We start from the raw sequence: 26,063 nt of genomic DNA, 5'->3' as shown, positions 1-26,063 counted from the left end.
TAATATGGGACAACAAACCCTGAATTGATATTCTAGGGTCGTTTATGTCGCAACTAATCTCCTCACAAGCTCGAGCCAAAAGCTGGTCAAAAGATGGTCTTTCAACGAACAACATGGTCACGATCTTCATACCATCAAAAGTAACACTCCCATAAGCATCTATCTCCACCCTTCCTCCATGGTATAGTGTTACTAGGCTGTCCATCTATTGCAAAAATGGATTACTAACTCAATAATGGCTACATACTTAAGCCTACTAACTTACTAAGTAATAAATATATATTAACTAATAACTATACAGTAAATATTAAATAAACACATCAAACGAAATTACATAATCTATAAATAATGTACGAAAACATTGTATACCTGAGAACGCGTACGAGTCCAGCTAACGGTGGAGAAGGTCAAGTCGGACGAACACCTACGTACAAAAAAACCTATTGTCAGTAAAAAATTTGGCAGCACCTCCCCTGTAAAGTGATGTTTATAGAACCTGCGAATAAACGACAACACGATGGTTGCCAACACAGAAAACATGTAATATCAATGCGCTAAACAAAATGCTAACTATATAATCACTAAGAATTTACTAAACACTAAACTAAGAAATTAATAAACTAATAAATTAATCTAAGAAATTTACTAAGAATACACTAAACTATATAATCACTAAGAATTTACTAAACTAAGAAATTAATCTAAGAAATTTACTAAGAATACACTAAACTATATAATCACTAAGAATTTACTAAACTAAGAAATTAAAAAAATATACCTGGCGATGGCCAACCGTAGCGCGCGGTGGCCGACCGTTGGCGGAGCTCCGGGCGGCGGCGGCGAGCTCCGGTTGGCGGGGGCGAACTCCGGGCGGCGGCGGCGAGCTCCGGTTGGCGGGGGCGAACTCCGGGCGGCGGCGGCGAACTCCGGGCGCCCGAGCCCGGCCGGCGACAGGGAGCGGGGCGGGCGGCCGGCGGCGACAGGGAGCGGGGCGGGCGGCCGGCGGCGAGCCCGGCCGGCGGCGAGGTGGGCGGGCGGTGTTGGTTTTTGCGGTCGGAGAAACGCGCACAGAGAAGAAACGCGAACAGAGAAGCCAGAGAAGAAACGCGCAGAGAAGAAACGGCGGCGGTGGATATTTCCTAGCTCGGCGCCAAGATCTGTGGCGCCGAGCTAGGTGCCACGCAATCTGCCACGTCACAGAGCTCGGCGCCACAGGCTGTGGCGCCGAGATGTGTTACCTCGGCGCCACAACCTATGGCGCCGAGCTTCGGGTCCAAACGTGCAAATTAAATTTCTGGGGGTCCAAACGTAAATTTTTGTCTCGAAAGGGGCTAAAAAACAAAAAATTCGGGCCTCTGTCTTCCTCCTCGCGTCTTCTTCCCTCGCTTCCATTTCTTTTCAAACCCTAAGAACCCGATTCCCTGCTCAAAACCCTAACCCTAGCCCCCGCCTCCTCTACTCCGCGTCACCCACTGCTCCGCGGCATCCCTCGCGGTTCCCGCCGTCCGGGGCGCCAGGCCCTGCCACTCGGCCCTTGCGGACCTAGGGTTTCTCCCGAGCTTCTCGTTGCGTTCACTGCCTTGGGCGAGCCGGTGCGGGCGGATGGTTAGGCGAGGAGGTGGTGGGCGGAGATGAGATGAGGTTGCAGCGGCGTTGGGGGTTGTGGGAACTATGAGTAGGCTCTCGTTCAGACCGCGGCCGCTAGACATCCACAAGAAGCTCCCCATCCTCAAGTCTGTGCGTGAGTTCGAGGATGAGGAGCCAGGGATCGCACCACTGTCCTCTGCGAGGGCTGGGGTGCTGCTGCGTCACTCAGGAGCTGACTTCACCGCGTCTGGGGCCAACAATGCCACAGAAGGCGAGGTATTTTGGTCCTGTTGCTTGAGTTTGAACTTCATCAATGTTAAATGTTGGTGCTTATAGGCTCATAGAGTTCGTTTCTCGGTTGAAGTGACTTGAATTGAGCTTTATTCTTGTGCTTGTACTCTGTACTCTTGTGCTTATAGGCTCACCGCGTCCTGTTGCTTGAGTTTGAACTTCAGCAATGTTAAATGTTGGTCCCATTTCACCAACTAAGCTTTCTGTTATGTGAGTCATGTGTCTGTACTCTGTACTGTTCGTTGTAGTTGTTGTCTTGGTAGCCATTGTGAAAATGAAAATGAAGAGGACATGTATTAGACTACAGGTTGTAATATCATGGAATCACTCCAATCCTAGTAATGTTTGTACATGTCAAATGAAGTTTACTAGCATATTGTGGTTAAATTTACGTGGACAATATAACGAAGTATCTATTAGGACCGGTTTGAATCCCATAATTGAAACCAATATCTAGAAAACGCTCCCCATTTCATTATTAGATTACTTTCCGTTTCCTCTCAATTATTTGGAATAAAACACGGCCTTATATTAAAATTAGGTAGAAATAAGGCTTTTCCGGTGGAATGTACATGCTGTATACTATAATAGCTTGCCATATACATTTCTTTATAAACCTATCAATATCACTCACCTTTAGGTTTGAAGTATCGCTTAATGAAGTTGTTGCTGTTACTACTTTCATTCGCTGTATTCCTTATTTATAAGAGGGCAAGCCTTTATGAATTTATCTATTTTGAACTCATTGCCTGGTTCTCTTGTCTGGAATTTGGATACACACTGGTTGTTATTTTTTGGACAATAGTTCAGATATTATACAGTAATTTGTTGGTGCACATCTCCAACAATATTAATTTTTTTAATCTCCGTCTAATTGAAACCATAGTGACTTTTTCCTATTGTGCCCTTTTTTCTTAAATGTCTTGTCCTTGGAAGAATTCAAAATCGTTGCTTTGCTAGGTTTATCTGAATATATATTTCTGACCAGTGTAAATTATTGCATGGCTATTCTGCTATTGCAAGAAAACGTAGTCTGATGTGGGCTTCTCTAACTCCCTCACCTAAATCAATGTGTTCTTGGTACACCTATTGGACTGCCACTATATGTTTCAACGGATGCTGGACAAAGGAATTATATCACTCTACTCTGCAGGGAAATCAAGCACTCAGTAAGAAAAATGCCCAGGAAATACCTACACCACAATTTGATGGTGTTGACACATATGAAAGGGACTATACTCGTACCTTTGCACAACCGACATCTTATATACGTGGAAGAGGAGGTTTCTTTCTTGTTACTTTCCCTGGGGATGCAATCTTTTCTTGTTAAACTTATACTGTTATGTTTATTACTAAGAGTTATCACTATCTGCAGCCAGGGCTGAGATCGGTGAATTTGTCGAGTATGACCTTGACAATGAAGACGAGGACTGGCTTGAAGAATTCAATAGCGAGCGGAAGAATATAAACCCTGAAAAGTAAGCGAACACTATTGATCTAGATAACTTAAGGATATATATAAACTAAGAAATGCATTATCTTAAATAAATTGGATGGCTTGTTAAAGGACCTAAGGCTGGAATTTAAGTCGTGGTTAGAGTATGCACCATGTGCATAAAATTTTGGAATGAACTTGAGAGTTTAGAACTACTCCCTTCATTCCAAATAATGATACATTGCTTTTACTGTGCATTTAGATATAGTGCATATTTGAGTGCATAGCAAAAGATATGTATCTAAAAAGCCAAAACTTGTAATTTGGAATGGAGGCAGTATATGTTTCGAGGCTATTTTAAATATTTGTCAATTGAGGTCGGCTAGAGCGTATTTATGCTACTACTATCTTGCCCTATTTAAGAATATGAAAGACGTTAAGTGATTGCAACCTGTCATTGCTTCCTTGGTTTTTGATATGGTGGTTATAGAGGCATATTGTGAAATGGAAGACCATAGTTATTAAGGCAATAAGGCGGGCATCCCCCTTTTTGCCTTTTAAGTGGATAGGCGACACCACACACACACATAAAAATAAATAATAAGAAAATATAGGGAATTAGTCCCAAATAAAAGTTGGATAGTACCAAATAGCACTCTACAAGTTCAACATAAACAAACATAATAAGCTAAAAGTCAACATAAGTAGTTTTTGATACTCTCATCTCAATGAAGTCTCAAACTCTCAATATCTATTGTCAGACTTATCAACAATGGGATCAACATTGTCTTCTCTGCCTTCTTCCCCACCAAAAGCTTCATCAACATCACTCACATCTATGTCATCTGGTGGATCAGGCTCAATGTCATCATCAGTAGAATCATGTGCTTCTTCTCCATCTTCTTCAACTTGTGTCCTCATTCTTGCATGCTTTGTGTAGGTTTGGTCTGCCTAGCTTGCGTTGGAAGGTTGCGCCCTCGAAGTGAGTTTGATGCTCCAGCAGCAACATGAACATGACCCCATGTTTAATCATTAAGACCATCATTATCCCTGCCCGGATGTACCACTGATGGGTCTATCCACTTATTGTCCCAATCAAAGTCTTTAATAACTAACGAGTCATAACTTGAGCCGGCTTTCTCCCTTCTCATTTGGAACCTACTTTCCATCTTCCAATTGTATGAAACATAGACCAAGTCATTCAACTTCTTGTGTAACAACTGATTTCTCTTCTTTGTATGCATCTATAAATGTTAAAAACAGAAATGCCAAGCTAAATAAGTAGCAAGAAACAGATTTAAGCATAACCAAAGTAGCTATGATGGACTTACAATTCAAATGTACTCCAATTCCTCTCACAACCGGATGATGAAGCACAAAGGCTAACCACACGCTTCACAAATCTTTGTAGTTCATATGCCCGACCACCATACGAACACCACCGATCAACTATTACAAATGCAAATGTATAACAACATTTAATAATGGAATGCATATGCTGAAATAAGAAAACAATCAACCAATCATATATAGTTTTTACGAGGGCTTTTTGATTGAATATTTTCGAGCACTAACTTGCTAGGAAAGATAGGCCCTCTTTGGTCTTCATAATGCATGGCATATTCATCAATCATGGACCTAAATTCTTCATTAGGCTTCATTCTTGCTAGCACATCATTGAAACAACTCATTAGCTCTTCAACATATGTATCATACCCCTTCTTTTGGATGGCAAAAAACTTTTCCGGGTTCAAATAGAGTGCAGCTCCATATAATGGATGGTTCATTTGTGTCACCCACCGACGCTCAATGATGTCCATGATTTTTTCAGCAATGCCTGCTTGTTTTGGGTAGGAAAGCTAAGCCTTATCTTCTCTTTTGCAACATTCATTAGTGCAGCAACTTCTATGCATGGCTGGTTTTTCATCACGATGTACTGCTCTAAGCACAATAAGAAGTGGCGCCGAAGCTCTAAGGCAATCTTCAACCGAGGACCAAAAAACCTTGAATAGAACAATGTCATACACACCCTTGCCTGCCTCTGTCTTTGCTAATTTGTTGTTGGTCCATGCATCACTCACAAAGAGAGCTCTCAAGGCATCTCGATGTTTGTGTAAGCGCTTCAATGTAAGGAAGCATGTGGCAAATCAAGTTGCTGCCGGTCTCACCAGATCCATCCCACCTGTCTTCTCCCTCATTGCACTTAAAATTCTTCCATGCCTATAAATAAAACTGGTGACCCTTTTGGCTTGTGCAGTAGGCTTCTTGAAGTCTTTCCATTTTCCAATATCTTCCAACATGAGATCCAAACAATGTGCAGCACAAGGAGTCCAAAATAATGTTGGAATCAGGTATTCCGGTCCATTAAAATCCCGCCTGCTGCCTTGTAATTAGCAGTTTAGCACCATTATCAGTTACTACTTGAACAACCTTATCTCTTCCAAAGTTCCAATCTTACCAATTCTCTCAAGCAAATCAGCTAGCATATCTGCATTATGTTGTACATTTGATGCATCAACAGATTCCATAAAATAAGTACCTTCTGGTCTGTTAACAAGGAAGTTGATAGGTGACGACCCCTTCTATCAGTCCCCATCAGACAACAGGGTGCAGCCATAATTTCTCCATACTATCTCATGCTTAGCTCTCATGTTGCTTGTCTTCTTCACACACGAATTAAGTAAAGGTTCCCTCAAATCATGGAAACTAGGAGGCACATAACCTGAACCATATTGTGCGGGAGCTTCACAAGCAATCTGAAACTTCTGGGAACTAATGGCATTAAAAGGAATGCCACACTCATAGAACCACAGTGCCCATTGCTCATTCACATAATCTCTGTCAGCCTTTAGCTTCATTCTAGCCTCTATGGTGCTTTGGTGCGACCCTGATGAGCGCCTGTCATCCACAACTTGTTCCGGAGTTCTCCAAAGCATGGTTGCAATTTTTTCTGTTTCTTTTTCCATGTTGGATGGTTGTGGAGCTGCTCCCCTAAACTGAGATGCAGCTCTCGTCCTTTTAGAGGCTGTCCAGCTAGGTTGATGAACAGAAATGGTATCCTGCTGCCCCTGACCATCATCATCAAGGAAAATAGGCTTGCATATCTTATTCTTGTCCAAATATGCTTTCTTTTTTTTTTCTAATCTCTGTTGTAGTTTTAGAACACATTAATGTGTCCGCAAAACTACCTGCAAGATGTTCTTTCAACCTTTTGATCCCTCCAGTTGTCACGGTCTTGAAAATACTGCATGCGACCTTATCTCGGTTCCAAGTTGCTGTCCAATAGCCATAGTTCCATTCGTGATCATTGGACTTTGCTCTCCGCTTTGGATCAGCCATAGGGTCATATGCATCAACATCAACCGGAGCACCAACAGAGCCTTCACTCTCCATTTTCAAGCTGTGCAGTGCAGTACTGGAGCAAGACAAGGCAGTAACTGCAAAATAAGTCCCAAGCGTACGAATTCAGAGTAGTGGAGGGAATGGAAGAACAGAGAATACAAGAGGGTAGAGGAGGGAGTACCCAGTACCCTGCGTCTGGGAAGCTTGGACAGAGCAGGAGCGTGCCACGCGCCTGCGCCGCGCCATCTGAATGCCTGCAGAAGGGAGGAAGGGCCAGGGCCGGGGCTGCTCGTCGCCGTGCCCTGCGCGCCTGAGCCGCCGCGCGCCGCCATTTCTGTTCTGCGAACCTCAGCCGCGCACAACCTCCAGCCTTTCACTGTTCACGTTGGATGGACTTCCAATCGTCCAGGTATTATCCCCCCCAAACCTTATCCTATAGCTAAGGCGACACCCCGAGGATGCCTTGCCACACCTTGCTGCTAAGGCGACGTACGTGGGCAAGGCGAGCAGGACGCCTTGCCTTCTAATCACGCCTTAATGCTTAAGTGTTGCTTACGCTTAAGCGACGCCTTAATAAGGACGGGAAGGACAATAAGTCTGTTTTGCTTCTGAAGTTCAGTTAACACTTGTACTTTGTACAGCTGTACTATTTAGAATATTCTTAGTGACTAAGTAATATTTGTATGACGTGTTTTGGTGTTTTTTCTGACTCTTTTTTGTGTGGGGGAGGGCAATTCATATTTCAACTTCCTTTCCTCTGTTCTATTAGTTTTGTGCAAAAGAACACTTTGTCAATTATTTTTATCTTTTGCGATTTTTTCTATATTTTAATTCGACTCCTATCACAGGTTGGAGGCCCTCCTATTCAAGTTGGAAGTTTTGGACCACAGAGCTCGTGAAAGAGCAGGAGCCATAACACCAACTTTCATAGGACCAGTGCCAGTCCTCTTACAGCTAGATGCTGCTATGGAGGTAAAACCACATGCTAAATGGAAACCTTAAGGAGATAACTTAGCATGCTGACTATATTTCATTTTAGTGGATCCTGTACTTGATATAGCAGCATCATTCGTACTTCTGATCCACTTGAAGCTCAAATACATAGAAAGCTGGCCATTCAATTCTGTGTGTTTAGTGTCTTAGACCTCTTCATGCTAGACACATCTGATATGAATGTTTTTGTTCGTTGTTTGTGTTAGGATGTACAATATACTTATGTTTGATGTCCGGTGTCCAATGTGTGAAAACACTTATGCATTAAATTCAAAACTCCCATGTTTTTTCAGTGTTGTATTCCTTAACAACAGCAGTACAAGATATTTATAACAGAAGTGACTTTGCAATATGTTCTTATTGTTGAAGTGTATAAGTGGATTGACTACCTTCTCCCATTAGCTTAAGCTTTTTGGGTTGAACTGTCCACTCTAACATGGTATCGAAGCCCGAGGTCTCTAGTTCGAATCCTGGCAGATTCTTTATTTGTGCCTCCACCCATTTATTTCCACGTTTGCGCCTCTCTCTGGCTGCGTTTGTGCTTTTTTCTCTGGCTGCACACGAGGGGTGTGCTGAAGTGTACAAGTGGATTGACTACCTTCTCCCATCAGTTTAAGCTTTTGGGTTGAACTGGTTAGTGCGTCCACTCTAACACTCGTACTGTTGTTTGTTGACAAATATTGGTGTCTAATATGACATACATAATCTAAACCTTGTGCGCCCATTATGAATTATCAAGGAAATTTTGCAGCGAGTAGAATTACGTCCCAACACTGTTAGTTTTTAGTGCGTACGCCATCATGGATTTTCTTACTAATGTTTGTGAATATTAAGTTAAAATGAGAATAGTATGTCATAAATGTGCAGGTGATCTGATTATTCTTCAGTTTTTTTGTCTCTAGATTCTTGGGGCGGGTTACCTTATCAATCTGTTTTGTTTCAATTTGAACAGTTACTGACCAAGTGCTTTCTTTATAGGCTTTGCAGTACTTATCTGTTCGAAATGCCGTTTTCCAAGCTGTATACAACTACTGGAAATCAAAGGTGTTTTTTACTTCTAAGATGCAGCACAATGATTTCTTTGTACAAGCAATGTTCCTTTTTTTTAGTTTTTGTAGCATGAGTTTCTATCATTGGCTTTCATATCTTGTTTTCACTATATATTTTCATGTCTGAAGCCTTCTTATCTTGGTTAGACTTTAAATATGAAACTTGGCTTATAATTCTTTTATATTGTATCTTTTATTTATCAGAGGGAGCGATGGCAAAAGCCTATTCTTCGGCGTTTGCAGGTTAGCATATTTCTTCTGTATCTTAGTAATTTATCTCAACTTTTTATGAATTTCCTTTTGTGTTTTAGCACTCTTCTGTTTATGAATGCTATTTCTTGAGTCCGATGTAAACTAGTGTTGTGTTCTTTACAATTATTCCAGATTCCAGTTGTGAAACATTTTTTCTGGAATACGCAGGAGAGCTGCACATCTTTGTATTAATAGAAGAAGAAGAAAGGGGGAGAGAACCCCATTACATCACACACATTACACCCCAACACTAGAAACTAACTAAGGATCACCGACTAACACGGAGAAAACACGACCCACAACGCTGTTTTAAGCCAGCAACTCTTCGACTTGGAGGAAAGACAGGGCCTTGGCTCCAGTCAAGGACCAGAGCACCGCCTCTTCCCGAGCCACCCTAAGGGCTGTGACCAAGCTAGGATTACATCCATCATGGACACATCTATTCCTATGCTTCCATATGGTCCAAGCACCTAGGATTACTAAAGAATTGAAACCCTTTCTCATAAGATCAGATGCCCGAGAGCTGCTAGACTTCCACCACGACTCAAAGGAATCCTCGTGAGCTGGACACAGCTCCTGCAACCCCACTGAACTACGGAAATCAAACCAGAATTGCTTGGCAAAAACACATTTGACCAACAAATGATTTATGGTTTCAGCCTCTTGGTCGCACAAGGGGCATTGCTCTGGCCGGTCTAGCCCTCTTTTTTCTGAGCCTGTCAGCTGTCCAACACCTATTATGCTCCACAAGCCAGATAAAGAACTTGCACTTCCCAGGAGTCCAAGATTTCCATACTCGCTCTGCTGGTTCAAACTGAACTGAACCAAGGAAGAGAGCTTTATAAGCAGAACTAGCTGTATAATCCCCTGAAGCACTGAATTTCCATATATGTCGATCCCTTATTCTAGGCTGAAGCACAACTGCCTCAAGCACTTCACAAAGTTCCAGGAATTCAGCAATGACTCTAACTGAAATTGCCCCTTTCACATCGGAGATCCAATGGAGATTAGGGAGAGCATCTTTGGCCAACCGTTTGTTGGCAAGATGCAAGGGCATCATATCAAACATTGCAGGAGCTATGTCCCTAATACATCTCCCATCCAACCATCTGTCCTTCCAAAAAAGGGTATTGGCTCCATCACCGAGCTTAGTAGTAACGGCTACAACAATCAGATTTTGTACCACCTTACAAACGTGAGTGGGGAAGTCCGCCCAAGGCCTACTGGGATCTGTTTTCTCCAGCCATGGCCAACGAGCTCTCAGAGCCCAATAGAGGCTCTTTAACTCACTAATCCCAAGACCACCCAGCTCCTTGGGACGGGTAACCTTAGGCCAAGCCAGGAGGCAATGACCACCACAGAACTCTTTCCTGCCCCTCCAGAGGAAGCCCTTCCTCAGTTTATCGATTGCTTTGATGGCCCATACAGGAAGGTCAAGTGCCAAAGCTGCATAAATCATCTTTGCCGTCATGACGAACTGCACATGAATAACTCTACCAGCCCTGGTCATGAGCTCAGCTTTCCATCCTGGCAGAAGGCTGGCCACTCTATCCACAATGGCCTGAACCTGGTCCCTTGTGAGTTTCTTGGCAGACAAAGGCAAACCGAGGTACTTACAGGGAAAATCTGAAATATTACATGGCAGCAAGTCCTGTAAGCAATTCACCTCTTCTTCCCGACAACAGATTGGGAACACACTACTCTTCTGGATATTGGGCCTGTTTGGTTCAGCTTTTTTCTGACCAGCTTTTCTGAAAATCTGGCTGTGGGGAGAATTTGGCTGTAGGGGGAATCTGAGTATCATTACGATTACGTGTGGAGGAAGATGAAGTTGTTCATAGGGCTTAGGATCTAGAAAGTGATGGATTCCTACTATTACAACGACTCAACCGATTACGTGTTTATGTTGATTTTGGATGGTTTTTGCCCCAACGAATTTTATAGAAGCTGTCTGAAAAGCTGAGCGTTTGACAGTCCGCAACAGCTTTTGGTGGCCAGAAGCTGCCAGAAGCCGAAACAAACAGGGCTATTAGTCCTTAGACCTGAAGCTGAACCAAAAAGATGAAGAATATCCATAACCACACTGATGTCCGGGGCAGTAGGGCTTAGAAATAACACTGCGTCATCCGCGTACAGCGAGATACGGTGCTGCATATTCCTTGTAGAGAGAGGTTGAAGAAGCCCTTCCTCAGAGGCTCGCTGCACGAGCAGATTCAAGACATCCATTACAAGAATAAACAACATAGGTGATAGAGGATCACCCTGCCTCAGCCTTCGTTGATGCCCAATACATTCCCCGGGCAGACTATTTAGTAAAATCTTGGTAGAAGAGGTAGCTAACAACCCGCTTATTATATCACACCAGATCTGTCCAAAACCAAGTTTTTTCAAGACCTCGATAAGGAAGGCCCACGATACCGAGTCAAAAGCCTTTGAAATGTCTAGCTTGAGAAGGATACAAGCCTGCTTCTGACAATGTAAGAATCTGGTCGTCTGCTGGACTAGCATGAAGTTGTCAAGAATAAACCGTTTCTTAATAAAAGCGGTTTGATTGGGGGAAACCATATTTTGCAGCCGGCCTGCTAACCTGTTAGCCAACAATTTAGTCACCAACTTCGCGAAACTATGAACCATACTGATTGGGCGGAAATCTCTCACACTAGTGGCCCCCTCCACCTTGGGCAGAAGTGTAATAAAAGCTGAATTTAGCGGACCCAAGTTTCTGAAATTTCTAGCCCAAATGCAGTAAACTGCCGCCATGAAATCAGCCTTGATCACCGACCAACAACTTTTGTAAAATCTACCAGTGAACCCGTCAGGACCCGGGGATTTGTCCGAAGGAAGGGACTTAATTGTATCCCAGACTTCCTCCTCCGAGACAGGCGCAGCAAGGGTATCAAGGTCATAAGATGGCATCCCCAGAGATTCCAGATCAACGGTAACATCCCTTACTTCTGCAGTTCCAAGGAGCCCTTGATAAAAATCAAAGAAGGCTGCTGCCTTTCCTTCATGGGCAGTCCAGATTTTCCCATCCTCTGAGTGCACCGCTGCAATGAAATTCTTTTTCTTCCTGAACCTTGTTTGTGCATGAAAAAGAGAGGTATTGGCATCACCTTCTTTGAGGCACCCAATCCGCGATTTCAGCCTTGCCATGGTACGAGAGATAGAGGACAGGGCAAGGGAGTGCTTCTTGAGCAGGCTTCGGAGCCACAGTTCACCAGGAGATAAGGAACGATTGTCCTGCGCCACCTCTAATTGATGTAGGAGCTCCCTAGCCATCTCAAGCTGCAGCTTAATCCTCCCAACTTTTTTGTCATTCCAGCTCTGCAGACTCCTAGCCGTTGTCTTTAATTTGTTGGCCAAAGTGATGAGTGGGCAAGGGCCTGCTGGAACAGACGCCCAAGATTGAGCTACCACGTCACGAAATCCCTCCATCCTAGGCCAAAATGCTTGGAAGTGAAACCTCCCTTTTCCTCTGCTGAAATCACGAAACCCAAGCACCAAAGGGCAATGGTCGGAGTCATCCGTGGCTGAGCTCTGGAGAAGAGAATCTGTGAATTGCTCCTCCCAATCTGTTGTGCAGAAAACCCTATCCAATTTGACCAGGGTAGGATTAGAGTGTCCGTTCGACCATGTATATTTCCGGCCAATCAACGGGATTTCATTAAGAGCAAGTCATTTGCCCATTTCCTGAACCTGCCCATCATGGCATGGTCTAAGTTATTGTTATTCTTCTCTTCCTCCCTTAAGATCAGATTGAAATCCCCCAGCACAAGCCACGGCCCAGTACAAAGAGCTCTAATTTCTCTAAGAGATTGCAAAAACTGAATCTTCTCATGGTTCCCTTGCGGACCACATACACACATGTAAGCCACCATGGTGAGCTGGTGCTAGAATGAAAGTTACAGAGACGCTATGTTCATCCACCCTACTGCCCGCACAAACACCAATGCTATTTTTCCAAGCCACCAAGATGCCACCACTAGCACCAACAGAAGGTAGAAATACAAAATTGTCAAAAGCTGGTCCTAGCATCCGCAATAAAAGGAACCGAGAGACATCCACCATTTTAGTTTCTTGAAGACAGACCACATCAACTCGAGCAGAATCCACCAAAGTGCGTACAACATCCTGTCTAGCAGACCCATTAAGGCCAAGCACATTCCAAATTAGAATTTTTGAAGGATCCATAGGGAAAGAAAAAAAGAACGACTACCAGCAAGAGACCCTGTATAAACCCAATAAATCAGCAGATTGGTCCGCCCTGTAGCAGCTCCTTAGGCCTAGACCAGCCGAATAGCGCTGCCATGGCCGTGATCTGCACCTCTGAAAGGCCTTTTCTGAAAACTCTGGCATACTCATCAAGATCTTCTGGCCTGATAGTCTCAGTTTCTCCAGCATTCACAATACCAAGCTCCTTCAAAATACGCTTCTTGCGCTGCTTGGCCGGTGGAGGAGGTGGCAGTCGCTCCACTCCTACTCCGACGACCCTTCTGCTACGTCGGGGCACCACCTCAGTGGCTGTAGCTTTGCCTTGTCGCGACCTTCTGACTGGCGCCCTCAGAATCCCACCTGCTGGTCTGGTCAGCTTATCGATGAACTCTTTTGCACCCGAAGGGGGAGGCGGGGACGTGTCTAGCAGCTGTCTTGGCTGACTGTCCTTCCTCCTTTGCCGAAAGTAAGTGATGGTGGGGCTTCTCCGTGGCCTTGAACCAGCATGTACAGCGAGGCGACACGAACTTCGCGCATCCACCAAGGCTGACTTCTGCCCACCCATGTCGACTGTGGCCCGAGACGGAGATCCCGGGGGTGGCAACTGTTTTGCCTGCTCCTTCTCGCTTACAACATGATATTTGTGAAACCCTACGATGAGTGGTCCCTCTTTTAATCTTTTTTTTTATCTACTGAAGTGACAAGCATATGCATGCATGATACATCTGTGACAAACTTCTAATTTTCTTAATGAAATTGAAATCACATGTTGTAACAGCATGATAGCAGTGCAGATGTTGGATTAAATCTTTGATTGAATGAGAGTTTTAAAAGGCAGCTTCTGTTTGGCTTGCAAAGTGCTGACTCCTGTAGTTTAGGTAGAGGCCCTTATTAATGATGTTTGCAACTTGGTTATTCTTTTTGGCATCCCAAATTAATTGTATATTGTAGCACACCTTTTCCTCGAAGGCATTAATGAATCTCATGGAGTGCTTTGATGAAATTCATCCTTAGGGCCAACCCATAATCAAATGTTACAATTTGTGACAAATCCGTGTGCTTTGTTTTGGTTTATCAAGTTAGGATGTTATAGTATGTTTTTGGTTGCTTGCCTGCATTAACTAATTGACTGTTGTTTTGCAGCCGCCTCCACCAGTGAATGATACAAATCCATACAATGTCTTCAGACCAAGAGAAAAGGCTCATCGTCTTCATACAAGAAGGGTAGGTGGCTTGAGACCTGTGATTTGAATTATGACTGCAGCTATTAATAGTGAAGCTCAATTTCCCCCTTTTTGAATTTTACCTTCTGGTATCACGCTTCCCTTCAAACATGAGTGATGCTTTTCCCTTCAGTTATATAATTCTTGCTGGCTTGCTGCCTTTTCTAGATGCAAAGAAGGGAAAACAATATCCAATCATTCGAAAAACTCCGCTTGGTAAGCAACAATTATTTCCTTGTGTTTATTGCATCAGTGAATCATACTAATGTTGCTTTGAGCTCTTGCCTTTTTACCTTGGTGATGAATGTGGTCACAAGGGGCATACAGGGGGATGTCCTGTGGTTTATGCTTTTTACAGATGATATAGCACTAGTTGATGAAAGCTGGGTAAGAGTAAATAGGAAATTGAATTTGTGGCGGGCAAGGGCGGATCTACATGGGGACTGGGGGGGCTCCAGCCCCTCTACATCCATGAAATTCCATTGGAGAAAGAGGTGGAGGGTAGAGGAAGAAGTAGGGGTGGTAATGGATCGTGATCCAAATAGTTCTTCACAAAATGTCAAAGCCCTAAATAAATTATAGTTCAAAAATGACTATAAATAGAGCCCGATCCTAACCCGCTTCGATCCTTAAATCTTATAGTGCAAAATTTATAGCCCATTGTCAGCCCTAGGAAGAAGAGAGAAAATGAGCCCCATTACCAGCTTGTGGCTTTGGCATTACTACACATGAGAGAGAAAATGAGCCCCATTACCAGCTTGTGGCTTTGGCATTACTACACATGAGAGAGAAAATGAGCCCCATTACCAGCTTGTGGCTTTGGCATTACTACACATGAGGAGCCAGATTTTAGTTTGGAAGGTCAAGTAGTGCTGGGAAAGGATGATATAGAGAGACAGAGATTGATGATGTTAGCCATACAATCAAAGTAGGGTGGATGAAGTGGCGTCAATCTTTTGGTGTTCTATGTGACAGAGAATACCACAAGCTAAAAGGCAAGTTTTGTAGGATGATGATTAGACCTGCTATGTTGTATGGTGCATAATGTTGGCCTATAAAAGAATGACATGTTCAATAGTTAAGTATTGTGGAAATGCGTATGTTGTGTTGGATTTATGGTCGTACAAGAAGGGATTGAGTCTAGGACGATGATATGCTGGACAAGCTAGGGGTAGCATCACTTGAAGAAAAGCTTGTTCAACACCAGTTGAGATGGTTTAGATATGTCCAACATAGACCTCTAGAGACACCAATGTGTAGTTGGATCCTACGCGATAGCAATGAGAGGCATGGGAAGGACGAACTTGATATATGAGTTAGAATAGCTGAAAACCCTAACCCTAATCAGGGTTAGGAGTATATTATATAGACCAAATAGGTGGGCCAAGCCCATTACATAGGGGAGGGCTCAAGCCAAAACCCTAAACAGGAGTCTAACCCCCCACAGTCTCAACTCTATCATGTATAGATGTTGAGACTGGATCGAAACTCAGTGAATACACTCGACGACAGGCCCTTGGTGAAGATGTCAGCGAACTGCGACGTGGTCGGGACGTTGAGAACGCGAACATCACCGGCGGCGACACGCTCGCGGACGAAGTGAAGGTCGATCTCCGCGTGCTTTGTGCGCTGATGCTGCACACGATTGGTGGAGAGGTAGACCACGTTGATGTTTTTGCAGTAGACGAGGGTGGCGCGCTCGAGGGGAGCTTTTGGAGAAGATGGTGGAGCCAGGAGGCCTCGGCCACGCCGTTGGCCACAACACGGTACTCGGCCTTAGTGCTGGAGCGCGAGACGACGATGTGTCGGGGCAGCCAACCCAGTCAACGTCGGTGTAGACCACGAGCTCCGACATCAGGGAGGGTCGAAGGAGTAGGCCGTAGTCGATGGAGCCGCGATGATAGCAAATGATTCACTTGAGAGCGGTGAGGTGGGGCTCCTGTGGGGTGTGCATGTGAAGGCACACTTGCTGGACGACGTAGGCGATGTCGGGCCGGGAGAAGGTCAGATACTGGAGAGCGCCGGTGAGGCTCCGGTAGGCTGTCGCGTCGGTGACCGGGGGCCCATCGTCCTCGGAGAGCTTTGCCTGAGTGTCGACATGCGTGAAGTAGGGCTTGCAATCGGACATGCCAGCCCGCTCCAGGATGTCGAGAGCGTACTGGCGCTGGTGGAGGAAGAGACCTTGAGGCCGCCGCTCGACGGTGATCTCGAGGAAGTGAAGAGGCCCCATGTCCTTAATCGCGAACTCGCGCTGAAGAGCGGCGATCGTGCGCTGAAGAAGAGCGGCACTGGATGTTGTGAGCACGATACCGTCGACGTAGAGCATGAGGTAGACAGTGTCGTTATCGTGCCGATGGATGAATAGGGACGTGCCCGACTTGGCCTCGACGAAGCCGAAGGAGGCCAAGTAGGAGGCGAAGCGACTCTAGCAAGCCCGCGACGCCTGCTTGAGGCCATACAGGGAGCAATTCAGCCGGCAGAACAAGCCCGGTCGAACGGAGTCGACGAATCTGGTGGGCTGGCTGCAGTAGACCATCTCTGTCACTGCTGTGGAGGAAGGCATTCTTGACGTCGAGCTGGTGGACCACCCAGTCCTAGTAGAGGGAGAGGGAGAAGACCCTAATTGTGGCAAACTTGATGAGGTTGAAGGTCTTGTCGTAGTTCACTTCGGGGCGCTGGGTGAAGCCTCGAAGGACCCAACAAGCCTTGTAGCGGTCGAGTGAGCCATCCGAGGTGAGCTTGTGGCAGAAAAGCCACTTGCCAGTAACCACGTTGATGCCTAGTGGATGTGGCGCTAGGTCCAGGTGTGGTTGGCTAGCAAAGTCGATGACTACATAGGGCGACACTAGTGGGGATCGACGAGGGCGGCACAAACAAAGGATGGAACCGAGGAGGCATCTGGAGGAGCGACGACAGTTAGGACCAGCTGGTCGACAAGGCGGAGAACTCCGGCCGAGCGACGAGTCACCATCGAGTGAACATGGCCGGGGTCACGATGGATGGCGACCAGGTGGTATACCGGTGACTCGTCACATGAACGAGCTGGCAGGGCGGCGAGTATTGATGGAGTGGTTCACCCGCGATGGTGGTAGACGCGGACGGGATCGGCAAAGCGTGCCAGATGGGGCACATGCGATGGGGCCGTGCTGGGTGAAGGCGGCGAGGCCGCACTCGTCGACGACCGTGCGTGGCGCAGGCGGGGTCGACGAAGCCGCGCTCGTTGATGGGGTCGCGCATGGCGCAGGCGAAAATGGCAGGGCGACGCTCGTCGATGGGGCCACACATGGCGCAGACAGGGTCGACGGTGCCACACGAGGCACAGGCGTGAGAGACGACAGCGGAAGAGAGACGTCGACACAATCAACATCGAGGAGGGAATCAAGGTCGTGGGTGGGGAGGAGTCAGCAAGAGGGAAAACCTCCTCATCAAAGACAACATGCCAAGAGATGATGCAGTGGGTGAGGATGTCAAGGTATCGGTACCCCTTGTGGTCATGGGAGTAACCGAGGAAAAAGCAGCGAGTGGAGCGGGGGAGAGTTTGTGAGGAGCAGTGGCAGAGGTGTTGGGATAGCAGGCACATCTAAAAACTTGAAGGTGGGCTTAGGAGGGGGCTGTGCCATACAAGGCGAAGTGCGGGGTGGGGTGACTCACTGCCTTGGAGGGAAGGCGGTTGAGGAGATGGGTAGCAGCGTTCAGGGCCTCTGCCCAATAGCTGGCGGGAAGAGACGCCTGAAAGAGGAGGCAACAGATCATGGTGGTGGTGCGGATAATCTGTTCGGCTCGGTCGTTCTTAGGGAAGTGTAGGGACACGAGAGTCGCAACTGAACGCCATGGGAGAGAAAGGAGCGAGAGGCGAATTTGTCAAACTCGCGATCGTTATCGCACTGGAGAGCACGAACCGGGCGACAGAACTGAGTGGAGACCCAAACGAAGAAGTGGGTGAGGTGGGAAAGGTATCGGACTTGAGCCACAGTGGAGAAATCTAGAGAAAATGAGAGAAATCATCCAGGATGAATAGGTAGTATTTGTAACTAGAGAGGCTGAAGACAAGAGAAGTCCAGATATCACAATGGACAAGATCAAAGGCCTGAGCAGCCCGGGACGTGGAAGTAGAGAAAGGAAGACGAGAGTGGCGGCCGAGCTGACAGGATTGACAAAGGCGCTCAGAGGAGCCCCTGCGACAAGATATATCAGAGGTACTAGAGAGCTTGGAGAGGACGTCAGGGCCGGGGTGACCAAGACAATGATGCCAAATGGTGGAGGTGGTGGTAGCGGCCAGAGCATGGGAGGACATGCTGGTGGGGGAAGTGAATGGCAAGCGAATAGAGTAGAGGGGTCAGAGCTGTCACAACAAGCAAGCACGACACAAGTAGTAGGGTGTCGTATGGTGAGCCCCCAGGGATCAAACTCCATAGAGTAGTGGTCGTCAATAGTGAAGTGACGAACCGAGAGAGGGGGATGAATCATGTGGGGTGCAACTAGAACGTTGTTAAGGTAGAATGGTCTCGAAAGAACCGATGCACCTACTGAGGTGACTGAGAGGGTGGAACCGTTCCCCACAACGATAGAGGAAGGATGGGAGGGGTGGGGAGGATGAGAGTGAGATAACGAGCTGGTAGTAGGAGTGGTGTGGAAGGAGGCTCCGGAGTCGACCACCCAATCGGTGGGAGAGAGGGGGTGGCGAAGGCACGAGGTGCGAGGAGAGAGCCAAGGGAGGAGCACCGACAGAGCCACTAGGAGGTGAGGGAGACAGTAGGGTCTCGATCGTTAGGGAGGCAATCACAGCACTAGGAAACACTTGCGACTCATTAACGTGGCGGCCCGCCTGAGGGTGGAGCTCGATGCAATCACGAAGAATAGGGTTCTGAACTCGGTCAAAGGCTATGAGTGTGCCCTGGACAAGCTGGCCATTGCGGAGGAAGACACACACACACGGTAGGGAGGCGCGAGAAATGTGGCGGCGGTAGGGGTCCCTTGGAGTGAGGGGAGGGGCGGAGCCGAAGGCACCGAGGGCGGTAGGACATCGTAGGATGCGCGTGGTGCGGTGGCACAGGGGGCTAGATCGGTGAGGAAGGTGAAGGGGCGACGCCAGCAGTAATACTGTGGAAGTGAAAGGGGGCAACAGACATCGCCAGTGCCGTGGGAGGTCCTGCGTTCAGCAGGCGGGGCTGCGGGCGGCGACGCCCAGTGGTGAGCAACAGTGCCGGGGAAGGAGAGCGCGCAGGCACTCGAAGAAAAGGAATCAGCACCCAAGACCGCGGGAATGGGATGAGGCGTCCACGGCTCCATGCGGGAGCAGCATGGAAGAGGTCGCCAGTCGTGGAGAAGGTGATAGTGGCAGCAGGTGCTGCCACGGTCGACATGGGAGAGCAGGGGGACAACGCGAGTGTGCGTGCGGCCGTCGACGAGCAGGGAAGCGACGGGGCAGAGGTCAGCCTTGCTGCCCGTGCATGGGGAGCAGGGACGCGGCCTGCAGCGGCGGCGTGGTCGCCTAGACTGGTGGCCCTTGCGAGCTCGGTCTCGCCTGCAGGGTTGTGGACGCCGCTCGCGCCGGTGGTGGGGAATAGGACTGCGTCGTCGCAGTAGGGGTCCATGGGGAGGAGGGGCCGCGGAGGTGGGGCAGGGGAGCGTCCAATCGGTAAAGGAAGGCAGTGTGGCCGGAGGGGAGGCACCCAGACGGCGGCGCGACAGCTCACAGGGAGCAGCAGGATGGGGAGGGATGGGGTTAGCGGCAAGGCGGGGTGGGGTTGGTGGCTAGGGGAGGAGGGGATTGCCGGTGGCTAGGGGAACGAGGGGCCAGTGGCTCGCGGCTGGGGAGGGAGGGGGAAGAGGAGAAAAAAATACCTAGCTAGATACCAAGTTAGAATAGCTGAAAACCCTAACCCTAATTAGGGTTGGGAGTATATTATATAGACCAAATAGGTGGGCCAAGCCCATTACATAGGGTTGTAAGGTAAATACAAGAGGGATCAAGCCAAGACCCTAAACAGGAGTCTAACAATAGGAAGAGACAATAAACCGAGGCTTGAAAGGATGGAATTTACCCAAAGATTTAACCTTGAATAGGGGTGCATGGAAAGCAGCATAAAGAAAGCAATATTCCTATTCTCTAACTGCAGAAAATGTAAGTTGGATATTTTGACACTATGATTGAATCAACACCTGATTACTTCTCCATGATTTTCATTAATTCCTTTCTTCAGTTATAATATTTTTTTCTAGGTGCTCACTAATTTAGTGATCTAGTTATTTAACCATCCTTTTGTGTTGATGCTACATGGAGCGTTTCTTCGTTTTTAACAGAACTTGTACAAAGATGTTCAAAAGGGAAAAAGTAATCCTAGTTTTTCAACAACAATGCACATTTATTGCTAACAATAGTCTGGTAATTATGTTTAGTTAAGGAACTGTATTCGCTTTCTTGATTTGGCTTATTAGAATGAAGAATTCCCTTTTGTATTTTTCACTAGTTTTTGTGGTACCTTTATTTTATGTGATGCAGTTGTGAAGTTAAGGAGGGCATGAATTAAAATCTGTAAAACCATTGTTTTGCATATGTCTTGATATAGGTTGAATCTTACAAGATCTTGCATGTGCTACGTGATTTGTGCTTTTTACTGCTTATGATGCTAGCTTGAAAAATCTTACATCAGGTGCGACGCAACTTGGAGCAAGCAAAAGCACTAATGGATGCTTTGATTAAGGTTAGTGCTTGCATGGACTTGTATCATTTCTTTAGAATTTCTAAACAGCTTCTGTAGATGTAGCTACTAACACATGATTTACAGAGGGAGGAGACAAAGCGGGAGGCCATGGAGTGCCAAGTTAACCTGCAGCGTGTTCAGATGAAATATAAGGTATAAACTCCTCCCCCCTCCCACCCAAAAAAGTGAATTACAGATATCCTTCTCTTGGCGGCACATAAAATGGGGACAACATCATTAGGCACATTGGATAATTATTATTTGCTTGCATTCACCTGTTATGTTTGCAATCCTATGACCTCACCCACCTACCGATTTTTTTGCAATTTAGCCTTTTTTCCGAGATAAATTTACGTTTGGACCTCTGAACGACTTAATGTCGTTTTGGACCCTTTGCTCGGCACATAGGTCATGGCGCCGAGGTAACACGGTTCCTGAGGTACCTGGTGCGCTGGACTCCCCGCCGCACTGGCGTCTACGTGGCCGAGCTCGGCGCCATAAATCATGGCGCCGAGCTCCCGTCAATCTGTGCTAGTTGGGTGTATTGTGTAGTGTGTACACTAGTGTAGAATGGCACACCTCTGCTCCCATCGGTCTGTGCACCGGCATGCTACTGCCACGTCGTCTGCAGGCTTTCTACTGGCTTTCTATGTAAGGTAGCTTGGGCGATTCGTAGTGTGAGTTTCCTCATTTTAAACAAAATGGTTTTTATGATATCCCTAGCCAAACTAGAGAGGACAACGGTACCATAGAGACAAAAAAAAATTGCAGGCTCGTGCCCACTGCAAAAGCTAGGTCGTCCGACTATCGTACGTAACTAAGGTAGTATGGATAAAACCGCTGTGTCAATGGCCAACCATATAATAAATAATATAATACGCTTAGTAGGCTCGAGAGCCAATGCCCAGTGTCCAGTCACCAGTCTAAAAGAACTCGAGGGCAGCCAGGCCACCGCCGAAAAGCCTGCAGACGCGGCATCAGCATACTGCTGCACAGAAGAAGAGTGCAGAGGCATGCCACACAGTGACACAGGACACACAGTGTCGCATGCATGCACTCACTGTGTCTGTTGTTTTGGCGCTGACTCCATCTCACTCTCCCTCTAGTACTATAGTCTGCCTCGTGTGCAGTTCCGTCCAGCTAACCAGTGTCTTTCTCCCAGAGCGAGTGGTGTTTGTTCTAGTGTTTGTAATGGATGGACAGATAGATTCCACAGGTTTCAGGTCAGTACCACGACCGGAGACGGGAGCTTGGCGCCATGATTCATGGCGTCGAGCTCGGCCACGTAGACGCTAGCGTAGCAGGAGAATCTAGCGCACAAGGTACCTCGGCACTATAGGCCATGGCGCCGAGCCATGTTACCTCGGCGCCATGATCTATGACGTCGAGCAAAGGGTCTAAAAATGACATTAAGTCGTCCAGGGGTTCGAACGTGAATTTTTCTCAGAAAAAAGCCAAATTGGGCTCACAAGGCACCCACCTAGAAGCCATAACTACATGCTATCTTTGCTATGGTAGGTTCTTGCCCACACAGATGCCGTGGCAATATTTACGTTCATATTCACAGTACTGCAATTAATAGCCCCCAGATTGTGGATAGACTTTTTTTTTCTTATTTCATTCTTAGATGTCAGGAAGGTTGGTAGCCTCCACAACTACCAATGCAACATTGGCACTATATCATAGGTTAAAAAAATCGACACTAGTTACAGTCATGGTGAGGATTGATGGTACTTGGTTCCATGAATGGATGTAAAAGGCTAGCTTCACTTCTATAATTTTACACATGTGGGAGCAGAAGTGTCCGGGTAAATTCATTAAATACATTTTTCTTATATTATGGTCCACTACTCATGATTAAGGATTTATCAATGAGTGATTATGTTCTGTGAAGGGCAGGCCCGGTGCAGTGGTGAGAGCCATCTCACCGAGTCACCAGATTGCGGGTTCGAAGCAGCCTCTCCGCATTTGTGGGGAAAGGCTGGCCTCGGTTTATCCCTTACACGGGCCCCACATGTCCGGCACTGGGTCTGTCTTTTGCTGATATTATGTTCTGTCCAGATTTAAGATTCTAGTTAAAGTCCACTTCCTTTTTTAATTCCCTAGTATATTAGCTTTCTAACTCTGGGCAGTGGTGAATTAGATTCTTGTTGCCTTACTACATTTTTTTCTGGTTCAGCATGAGGCCCAGCTTGTTGAGGATGGGACTACCTTGTCTGGCTTCCAGCAAACTTCGAGCAGATTTGAATCGAGCGATGATGATGTGGATTCAGATGATACTGCAACTGAACAGACATACATACGTCCAGCAGTTTTCCATCCAAGGTTTTCTGCTAATAAGCTATCTGTGATCCCTCCACTTCGCATAAAGCGTGAACGAGAGCTAAAAAGGAGACCTCAGCAGAATGGCTGTGTATTTAAAAGGGTAGGGTGTCTCAGTCTCCTCCTTTTATCCTTTTCATATCGTTCACTATCCAAAAAAAGAGAGGAAAAAACGGTGTTAAACACATGTTTCATGCTAACCCCACTAGCCTAATGATTTTAGCTGGCATAATTAAGAAAGCTATAAAGTTCTGTTTGAATTTGTTTTTATTTTGTTCCAGAAAGTTATGGAACTTGAGCAAACACAAAATATAAAATAGAAAAAACCTGACTGGAATCCAGTGAGAAACTGGACAGATAGCGGATGCTCTAGTGGACATCCAGATTTTTCTTTTTGCAAAATAATATTTTGTTGCCCTCTAAGACATTGAGCATTTGAATTAAGGGCACCACTGTCATTTAGTGTTCAATTGTGAATTGGAATGGAATTTGGTGTAGATCGGAAAAGACTCCAGTTGCTTTAGTTCCCTTGTCAAGTTCATTTACCAGCTTCTTCAGATACAGGATCCTGAGGAGCCAGTATTCTTATTCACAAGACCGCTTGATCCGGAGAAGTTGGTTGCAGCAGGTATCAAGCCACCACCAGATCCTCCTATTGAGAATGGTGCCACATCACCACCATTTCGGTGTCGAGGTAGGATTGGACGAGGCGGCCGCATCATCTTTGATCGATGGAATCCTCTTCTCCGGACACCAATTGACCAGGAGACTTATTATGTGCCATACGGTCACAGGCCCCCCTCACCTGAAGGTTGAAGCGGTTTTTCATATGCACATAGTGCTTAATGGCACTGGCACAGCTATGGAATTTGTGAAGCCTCTGAGCAATTGTTTTTCCATAGGTGCCAAATTGGCCCTTGGAGAGTCCATTGTGAGTTGAGCCCAGTGGTTCATTCTGATGGAAGGCAGAGAAAGCTCCTTGATAAGCAGCAGCCTCAGTGGAAGTTCGAGAGCATATGGGATCTCGTGGGGCTAGCATTTCTTGCTCAGATGTGGCTTGGTCATCTTTTTTCACAGCTGTTGTAAAATTATTGCAGTGTAGGTGAAAGAGTAGATCTTTTTGTCTAATCTTTGCATTTAGGGTCAGTATTCATATCATGCTCTCTCATTTGATTATTCATTTGGAGGAGAGGAAATCCTTCTCATTGCTAAGTTCAGCTTTTCTGTATAATTCTTCAACACCTTGTTGCATGCATTCAACTAATGCACGTGTGTATATACTGAAACCCAATGTGCATTGCCCTTTTGTGGCAGATGTCATTAGTCAGTAGGTTAGGCAGAAAATGGGAATGGAAAGGGGCCAACAATGTTATTGAATCTGTTGCTGAATGTTGGGTTGGCGCGCAGCTTCCTCTTGTAACCGTGTACAGATTCAGGTTTTTGTTGTGTAACACCGCCAACAAATAGCTGGTTATTGTCAGGACTGCCATATGTTCTGATTCTTGCTGATGACACTGGGCTACTTTAGGGCTACTTTAGGAAATAGGAACCTCAAATCCCCTTCGGGATTGGAGGGGATTGAGGTGGAAATAAACTAATTTCCTCTACAATTCCCTTTAATACCAAAGAAGATTTGAGTTTCCAAACTGGCCCTTATTGAAAAAATGCCTTGATTGCAGCAATGATTCATCACGCATCAGGCTCGTGTTAGCATCAATATGATCTGGTATGCAGAACAGCAGACATGTTACAATTAGGGCTTCTTTGGAAGCCAGATGAATTATGGGGATTAGAGGCTAAATTTCTCGTGTTATTTAAAATTGAATAACAACTGGATTTTAACTCTAATTTCCCTATTCCTTCTGCTCCCAAACATGCTGTTAAGGTTTGATTTGGCTGGATAGGCCCGTTCCCTGCCTCTTTCCATACGGAACGAATCGGCCTGGTTTGGATCCACGGTGTAGCTTGTTAGAGCTGTTCGTTGACTCGGACTGAAAATAAATGTCTGGTTTTGACTTTCTTTTAATTCTTGACCTAGAATAAATCCAAGTGACCTTTTGGATTCATTCGTGGCCTAAAAATGGGATGATGACCACTCGATCCTGGACTTGCTTGCTTAATGACCTGGCTTGCATCTAGGTTTGTAGAATGGGTCTAACTGTCTAATGTTATGTTTGTTTTCTTTTACTAAACTTTAATATAATTATAAAACTAATTATATAGACGAGGACTAAACGATAAGACGAACCTACTAAATCTAATTAGTTAATGACAAAGCCTAATTAGTCAATGATGATGCTATAGTAAACACATGTTAGTTATGTATTAATTAGGCTTAAGAAATTGTCTTGTCGTCGTTTAGTCTGTAGCTGTATAATTAATTTTATAATTAGACCATATTTAATACTCGTAATAACCATTTAAAGATTTGATATAACACGTACTAAACTTTAGTACATAGAACCAAACATCACCTAAGTTGTTCAATTTTGGTCAATCATGGTCATGCTCATGTCATAGATAACTTGTTTTTTGAGCTATTTGGGTCATTCTTGCTAGTGCTCATGCTATGTTCAACAAATAGTCATGTTTTTTACTCGACGACAACAAATTTGTGATTGGCTTATAGGTGAAATCCATTTTAATTGAGCTT

The 26,063-nt window shown here is 45.9% G+C and overlaps 1 protein-coding gene and 1 long non-coding RNA gene across 10 annotated transcripts; one reads left to right on the top strand and one right to left on the bottom strand.

Moving 5' to 3' along the window:
* The first annotated feature begins 1,351 nt into the window (after positions 1–1,351).
* LOC541956 (enhancer of polycomb-like protein101) lies at positions 1,352–24,899 on the top strand. Of its 9 annotated transcripts, XM_035960757.1 has the most exons (15): positions 1,384–1,863; positions 3,032–3,161; positions 3,254–3,356; positions 4,075–4,177; positions 4,254–4,295; positions 7,504–7,627; positions 8,627–8,692; positions 8,902–8,940; positions 14,305–14,385; positions 14,553–14,600; positions 21,038–21,088; positions 21,173–21,241; positions 23,268–23,513; positions 23,969–24,221; positions 24,313–24,899. In XM_035960757.1, the coding sequence occupies exons 4-15, from the start codon at positions 4,086–4,088 to the stop codon at positions 24,348–24,350; spliced, it is 1,149 nt and encodes a 382-aa protein (XP_035816650.1). In that variant the 5' UTR covers positions 1,384–1,863; positions 3,032–3,161; positions 3,254–3,356; positions 4,075–4,085; the 3' UTR covers positions 24,351–24,899. The 9 variants fall into 9 exon arrangements, with proteins under 9 accessions (NP_001335587.1, XP_020396303.1, XP_035816649.1 ...); XM_020540714.3 differs by lacking the exons at positions 4,075–4,177; positions 4,254–4,295 and having other exon boundaries at positions 1,356–1,863; positions 23,969–24,104; positions 24,205–24,221; XM_020540715.1 differs by lacking the exon at positions 1,384–1,863 and having other exon boundaries at positions 3,064–3,161; positions 3,258–3,356.
* On the bottom strand, positions 3,902–7,496 carry LOC118472941 (uncharacterized). The gene is made up of 2 exons (XR_004851449.1): positions 4,645–7,496; positions 3,902–4,557 (listed from the first exon to the last, which is right to left on the bottom strand). It is a non-coding gene; the product is annotated as an uncharacterized lncRNA (long non-coding RNA).
* Positions 24,900–26,063: the final 1,164 nt, after the last annotated feature.

The sequence above is a fragment of the Zea mays genome, chromosome 7 (genome assembly GCF_902167145.1).
Source record: "Zea mays cultivar B73 chromosome 7, Zm-B73-REFERENCE-NAM-5.0, whole genome shotgun sequence".
NCBI lineage: Eukaryota > Viridiplantae > Streptophyta > Magnoliopsida > Poales > Poaceae > Zea > Zea mays.
Note: the sequence above shows the minus strand (reverse complement) of the source record. Positions and strands in the feature narration are given on the sequence as shown.